Source organism: Macaca fascicularis, chromosome 5 (genome assembly GCF_037993035.2).
Source record: "Macaca fascicularis isolate 582-1 chromosome 5, T2T-MFA8v1.1".
NCBI classification, from domain to species: Eukaryota; Metazoa; Chordata; class Mammalia; order Primates; family Cercopithecidae; genus Macaca; species Macaca fascicularis.
This window is the reverse complement of record NC_088379.1, coordinates 1,857,545-1,864,817: the sequence shown is the minus strand read 5'-3', so window position 1 is coordinate 1,864,817 and position 7,273 is coordinate 1,857,545. Positions and strand designations below refer to the sequence as shown.

The window sequence follows — 7,273 nt, the reverse complement described above, 5'->3', positions numbered from 1 at the left end:
GGGCGGGGGTCCAATGGGAAGCTGTGTCTCGCCGGCCCCGCCCCCCCGTGCGCCGACGGTTCCGTTTCCGGAGTGGAGGGCCTGCCGGGGGTGTCTGAAGCTGAGACCGCTGGCTCGCCGTCGCCGCACGAATTTCGGGTTCTGTAGCTGACGCTACTGGGCGGGGCTTCGTGGCCAGGGACTGAGAGCCGCTGGCTCAGGCCTAAGTTTCCCCAGCTGTGCATTGAGACCAGGTGCAGTGCCGCCTCCAGGGCGGGCCCTGAAGAGAGGCCGCACCCTCACGGGGACTGCATCTCCCAGAGCGCCCCGCGGGCGGCCGGGCGGCGGGACTCCATCTCCTAGAGTGCCCCGCGGGCGGCCGGGTGGCGGCTGCCGCAACCGACAGGTCGGGGTCTGGGCGCTGCGGCCTCTTCCCCGCGCCGGGGGCGGGGTCCTCGCCGGACAGCTTCCCGGCGGCGGCGCGATGGACAGCCCCGAGGTGACCTTCACTCTCGCCTATCTGGTGTTCGCCGTGTGCTTTGTGTTCACGCCTAACGAGTTCCACGCGGCGGGGCTCACGGTGCAGAACCTGCTGTCGGGCTGGCTGGGCAGCGAGGACGCCGCCTTCGTGCCCTTCCACTTGCGCCGCACGGCCGCCACGCTGTTGTGCCACTCGCTGCTGCCGCTCGGTGAGGCTGCTCCGGCCGGCCAGCCGCGTCCTCTCCTGCGCAGGGCTTGCTGGGAGGTCAGGAGGAGGCCTCCGCCAGCTCGCCGAGGCCCCGAAAGCGCCTGGGCGCAGCTGGGGAGAGGCGCCGGTCCTCATCCAGAGGGACCGCGGCGTGGGCTGAGCGCGCTTAGGGGCGCCGCCGGCGCTGGCTTGCAGGTGACGGGAACCCAAGTACAGAACCTTGGGCAGGGGATGCCCCGGCTCACCATGTCCTGAACCGTCACATGCCTGGGGGTTCCAAGGCCAAGCAGCCTTTGCTTGTCGTGGTTGCGGGCAGTGGCCAGGAGAAGGCAACTGTTGATTGAGTCCAACAGAAGGGGTCGGAGGGACTGTGTGGAGGGTGGCATTGCTCTAGGCCTTGGAAGGTGGGTGTGGGGAGAACGGGCGGATTTGGAGGCAGTTCCAGTTTGGGGGCGCCACAGAGGCAGAGGCTGAGGAGGGCCTCTGTGCAGGTGGGACCCTCAGAGTTGTCCGGGGGGTGTTGGGCTGGGCCCCAGGTGGTAACTGGGGCTCTGGAAGGTCCCCGTCTCAGCCAGTTGGATGACAGACAGGTGGGAGATGGGGGGTGCAGTGGTTGGAAAGGGATTTCAAGGGGGGACCTCTGGAGGACACAGGGGCAGACGCAGCTCTGGGAGGACAAATGGCCAGTGGCTGGCCAGGTCTGCCGCTCTGGGGAAACAAGAGGGGTGACCCTCCACATCCCGGTGTGAGCATGCAGCTGCCCGGGCCCGGGGGAGCTGGAGGCAGGTGTGGGGTGGAGACGCCCAGGCCTGCCTCATGGAGAGGATGGGCTGGGGGCCCACTTGGGAAATGGATGGGGCTGAGTGGGGCTAGGGCCCTGACCAGGCCGCTTTCGAGGCCTACTGGGTGGGTTTCTGTATCCCTTCCAACTGCACCCTCCCCAGACGCCTGTGAGGGACCACAAGTGAATCATGGAGGCCACACCTGAAGCAGACAGCACAGCTGACCTCACAGCTGGATGTCAAGCTCTTTTTATTTTTAACTTAGTTTGAAAGTTTTCAAGCTTTATTAGGTATTAGTTACCTATTTATTTATTTATTTTATTTATTTATTTTTTTTGAGACGGAGTCTCGCTCTGTCGCCCGGGCTGGAGTGCAGTGACCGGATCTCAGCTCACTGCAAGCTCTGCCTCCCGGGTTTACGCCATTCTCCTGCCTCAGCCTCCCGAGTAGCTGGGACTACAGGCCCCCGCCCCCGCGCCCGGCTAGTTTTTTGTATTTTTTAGTAGAGACGGGGTTTCACTCTGTTAGTCAGGATGGTCTCGATCTCCTGACCTTGTGATCCTCCCGTCTCGGCCTCCCAAAGTGCTGGGATTACAGGCTTGAGCCACAGCGTCCGGCCTAATTATTTATTTTTTTGAGACGGAGTCTTACTCCGTCGCCCTGGCTGGAGTGCAGTGGCACGATCTTGGCTCACTGCAACTTCGTCTCCTGGGTTCACACCATTCTCCTGCCTCAGCCTCCCGAGTAGTTGGGACTACAGGCGCCGCCACCAGGCCCGGCTAATTTTTTTGTATTTTTTAGTAGAGACGGGGTTTCACCGTGTTAGCCAGGATGGTGTCAATCTCCTGACCTTGTGATCCGCCCGCCTGGGCCTCCCAAAGTGCTGGGATTACAGGCGTGAGCCACCCAGCCCCAGTAACCTATTGTTATATGTCACATTACCTTGAAATGCAGTGACTGGGCCAACTCCAAATGTGGACTATTACTTTTTGCCAACTGGAAGCTGCTAGTGCAACTCCTCACCGTCTCCATTGCTTATTTGGACCTTCAAATTGTCCCCGATCTGGCCAGCAGGGCCCTGAAGCTGGCCTTGTGTCCTCTGGACGTGTCCCATCATTCTTTGACACTTGCTTCCTTTCTCACACACAACTTCTCAGCTCTGGGATGGGCCACGTTTGACCAGCCTTCTCAGAGCTGGTGAGATTGAGAGACTGAGATCCTGTCCAAGCAGCTGCCCTGGGCAGGCCAGGGGTCAGCTCTGCCTGAGGGGACACTTCATTGTGTTTATTTTTCTCTTTCTAGGCTTTTGTAGTTTTTTCAATATTTACATAATGTGTGAAACTAAAGCAGCAAATTAAAAACCTTTTCCCCTAATATATCCTGCCATTGCCACAGGCAGGGACAGAGTGGGCCGGCTAGGGAAGTGCAGAGTGGGTAAAACCCACTTACCCTGGGAGCTGACCCTGGAACCCGGGCAGAGGGCCGGGCCCAGGGCTGTGTGGGGGTGGACAGCGGCCTGGCACCCACTTTCTCCTGAGGCTCACCCTGTCCTTTGCAGGCTACTATGTGGGCGTGTGCCTTGCGGCTTCAGAAAAGCGGTTCCATTCCCCCGCCTGGCGGCTCTTCCTGCTGCTGGCCGTGACCCTCCCCGCCGTCGCCTGCATCCTGATCTACTACTGGTCCCGTGACCAGTGGGCCCGCCACCCACTGGCACGCACCCTGGCACTCTATGCCCTCCCACAGTCCGGCTGGCAGGCTGTTGCCTCCTCCATCAACACTGAGTTCCGGCGGATTGACAAGTTTGCCACCGGCGCACCAGGTGCCCGTGTGATTGTGACAGACGTGTGGGTGATGAAGGTGACCACCTACCGAGTGCATGTGGCCCAGCAGCAGGACGTGCACCTGACTGTGACGGAGTCTCGGCAGCACGAGCTCTCGCCAGACTCGAACCTGCCCGTGCAGCTCCTCACCATCCGTGTGGCCAGCGCCAACCCTGCCGTGCAGGCCTTTGACATCCGGTAAGAGTGTGGTGCCTGCGGGGGTGCAGAGGGCACGCGGCAGGCCAGAGCCAGGCTCTGGCGCCATGACCCCTGGGAGGTGCTAGGCGTAGCCGGTGTGGACTCCAGCACTCATGGACTTGTGTGACACCAGGCAAGGTGTCCACGAGACACCCGTCACTGAGCCCTCCCGCATAGCCCTCCTTCGGGCCCCCCTGTACTCTTGGCCTCCCCTTCCACTCTCCCTGGAGCCGTCTCCCCCAGATTCTTGGGGAGCACTCAGGACAGTGCAGCCCTCAGGCTGGACAGCTGCCTTGCTCCTAGGTCTGCCCCATGCCCAGGTTGGGCCATCTGGCACTGGGTCCCTGGGCTCTGGCCTTAGGGCCATCTCTCCTGGTTGGTCCTGGTGCGACAGCTGCCCTGTCACTCCTTGGGGTATGGCCTCCATCTCCCCCTCCCTTTGCCCTGCAGAGGGCCCCAGCAGCTCTCCTCCCTGCAGGCTGAACTCCACTGAGTACGGGGAGCTCTGCGAGAAACTCCAGGCACCCATCCGCAGGGCAGCCCACGTGGTCATCCACCAGAGCCTGGGCGACCTGTTCCTGGAGACATTTGCCTCCCTGGTAGAGGTCAACCCGGCCTACTCAGTGCCCAGCAGCCAGGTGGGGGCCTGGGCCAGGTGGATGGGTGGGTGCCCACAGGTGTCTGCCTGGGCTCCTGGTGACGCTCCACCTGCCCGCAGGAGCTGGAGGCCTGCATAGGCTGCATGCAGACGCGTGCCAGCGTGAAGCTAGTGAAGACCTGTCAGGAGGCAGCCGCAGGCGAGTGCCAGCAGTGTTACTGCCGCCCCATGTGGTGCCTCACCTGCATGGGCAAGTGGTTCGCCAGCCGCCAGGACCCCCTGCGCCCTGACACCTGGCTGGCCAGCCGCGTGCCCTGCCCCACCTGCCGCGCACGCTTCTGCATCCTGGATGTGTGCACTGTGCGCTGAGTGGGCTGGGGCCTTGAGGTGACTCTGTGTCCCCCCAGCCACGGGGCGGGGAAGGGGGTGGCTGGGTCTCCTGGCTGGTAAAGGGCTCTACTTAAAGCACATGATCTGGAGCAACTCACCTCTGCCCTGGGTCTGCAGAAGGCTGAGGACTTTTGGTTAAAAGCAATCCTCATGAAAACACCCCACCCTGCTTGGCAGCCAGGGTACAAGTCCTGGGTACCTCCTCTTCGCCTCCCTTCTGCCCCCTTCCTGCTGCTGGGGGCAGATCCTGCACACACAGAACACAGCGTTTGCCCCCGAGCCATTCCCTGGAGACCCTGGGTCTACCCCAGGTGGTCGTCACCTGGGCCATTTGCCTTACTTCCCTGGAGCACACCCCCCTCAGTTACATGCCAGACCCAGATCTGCATTCTCCTGCCCTGTCCTGGAGCTGGCCCCTGGCTGCCTGGAGAACCCTGGGTAGGTCCCAAGGGTGGGATAGAGAAGAGGGCACCGCTGTGGTGTGGGAGCAGTCCTGGGGCTTCCTGGTGGCTGTGGCCAGTTGAGGGCCATTCCTGGGTGGGGTGGCAATGGAAGGACAGGTCAGAGTGCCCTCATTTGTGGGGCTGCCCCTCAGGGGTTCTCATCCTGTCCTTGGTGCCTTCTGCTGCCCAACAAGTCCAGGGAAGGCCGAGGCCTCAGACTCCTGGGTAGGGGTGGGGGTTGAGGACCAAAGTGCCATAGTGACATCCAGAACACAAGCCCACCAGGGTGCAGCACAGGCTGCCCACTCCCCCAGGGTATCCCAGGCTCAGAAGGGGGTACACGCCCCATGTGGTCAAGGCTCGGGTGAGTGTCTTGCCCAATTCCTGTTGGTTCAAGGGGAGGGGAGACGTTGGCCAGGCCCCAGGCACAGCCCTGACACAGCCGTGGCTACTGGAGAGGCCTCACACCTGCGGCCCCAAAGCCCCTGGGCTTGGCTGTTTCACACAGAGGTGATAGACTCAGGTGGCCTGACCCTTGGGATTTGGGAGGCTTCCTGGAACACTCAGCAGGTGAAGGCAGCAAGGGCTGTGGCTGGGAGCCAGACCTAGCCTTGATCCTGAGTTTTTTGTTTATTGGTTTTTTTTTTTTTTTTTTTTTTTTTTTGACACGGAGTCTCGCTGTGTCGCCCAGGCTGGGGTGCAGTGGCCGGATCTCAGCTCACTGCAAGCTCCGCCTCCCGGGTTGGCGCCATTCTCCTGCCTCAGCCTCCTGAGTAGCTGGGACTACAGGCGCCCGCCACCTCGCCCGGCTAGTTTTTTGTATTTTTAGTAGAGACGGGGTTTCACCGTGATAGCCAGGATGGTCTCGATCTCCTGACCTCGTGATCCGCCCGTCTCGGCCTCCCAAAGTGCTGGGATTACAGGCCTGAGCCACCGCGCCCGGCCTGTTTTTTGTTTTTTTTAAGATGGAGTCTCGCTCTGTTGCCCAGGCTGGAGTGCAGTGGCGCCATCTCAGCTCACTGCAAGCTCCGCCTCCCAGGTTCACCCCATTCTGCCTCAGCCTCCTGAGTAGCTGGGACTACAGGTGCCTGCCACCGCGCCCGGCTAATTTTTTGCATTTTTAGTAGAGACGGGGTTTCACCGTGTTAGCCAGGATGGTCTCGATCTCCTGACCTCGTGATCTGCCCGCCTCGGCCTCCCAAAGTGCTGGGATTACAGGTGTGAACCACCGCGCCCGGCCGATCCTGAGTTTTAAGGGCTGCCAAAGAGGGGCAGTGGGTTGGGGTTGTTTTTACTACAAAAGAAGTAACTTAGTTTTATAAAGACAAACCTATTGTAGCCAAATGACACCATATTTAATAAAATGTACTCTGAAGTGATATACTGTGTTTTGTGTGGCCCGATATTAAAACCAAACTTTTGTCATAGTTGGAGAATGGCCTGGGGTTGTTGGAGGAGCCACCTTAGAGGTGGAATTGTGCGCATGGCGTGCTTTGCTCAGAATAAGGAGGAAAAAACCCTTTGGTTGGGAGGCGGGTACAGTAGGAACCTTCGATGATTTCTAGTTTGAGGACTCTGGGGTCTTGACAACCCCCAACCCAGGGCCATCTGCAGGAGCAGGGCAGGAGGGGCAGAGACACATCCTGGGGGAAGTCACTGTGTGGTCACCACTGTGGCTCCTTCCAGATTCAGGAACTGATGTGTGGACACATGGGTAGCCAAGGAACGAGCAGCCTTTCCGGTTCACTTATGTTTGCAGCTGCCTCCTGTGAGGACACGAGGCTGTCTCTACTGACCTCACTGTGGGTCAGGGTGGCCCAGCAATTGCCAGCTGAGCACCTAGGGCAGACAAGGCGGCACCCAGGGTTCCCCACAGCACTGGGACCTCAGGTGATCACCCCAGCAACTGGACAGTGAGTGCTTGCTGCCGTTTTCCCCATTCTGCTTCTCGACTCACAGGACGGTTCTTGGGGAAATAGTACACGTAATCCTGTTGAAAGATATGACAGTGGGCTCTAGTTTCCTGCGCTCCGAGTGTCTTCAGATTCTTTCCAGTGTGGTGCTTTCACTAGCATTCTTTTGCATACACAACCAGGCACTGCTTTAACCAACGACAGAGACTAGTGAGCATCTACTGAGGGGCTGTTACAGACCCTGACTGTGTGCCAGGCCCTAGGGCTCCCAGGCACTTGGACTCTTTGGCTCTGTGCTGTTAACTTAGAGGAGACTTTATTTCTTCTGAAAAGTTACAGCCTGATGATGAGAATCGCTTGAACCCGGATAGCAGAGGTTGCAGTGAGCCGAGACTCCACTCCACTCCAGCCTGGGCGACAGAGTGAGACTGTCTCAAAAAAATAAAAAAGTTACAGCCTGCA

The 7,273-nt window shown here is 59.9% G+C and overlaps 1 protein-coding gene across 7 annotated transcripts; it reads left to right on the top strand.

The window, feature by feature from the left end:
- Nucleotides 1–63: 63 nt before the first annotated feature.
- TMEM129 (transmembrane protein 129, E3 ubiquitin ligase) lies at nucleotides 64–6,277 on the top strand. Of its 7 annotated transcripts, none has more exons than XM_074039223.1 (4): nucleotides 64–233; nucleotides 3,008–3,467; nucleotides 3,946–4,105; nucleotides 4,186–6,277. In XM_074039223.1, exons 2-4 carry the CDS (start codon nucleotides 3,301–3,303, stop codon nucleotides 4,432–4,434), a joined length of 576 nt encoding a protein of 191 aa, XP_073895324.1. In that variant the 5' UTR covers nucleotides 64–233; nucleotides 3,008–3,300; the 3' UTR covers nucleotides 4,435–6,277. The 7 variants fall into 7 exon arrangements, with proteins under 7 accessions (XP_073895324.1, XP_073895325.1, XP_073895322.1 ...); XM_074039224.1 differs by lacking the exon at nucleotides 64–233 and adding an exon at nucleotides 357–385; XM_074039221.1 differs by lacking the exon at nucleotides 64–233 and adding an exon at nucleotides 357–478.
- The last annotated feature ends 996 nt before the right edge of the window (nucleotides 6,278–7,273 follow it).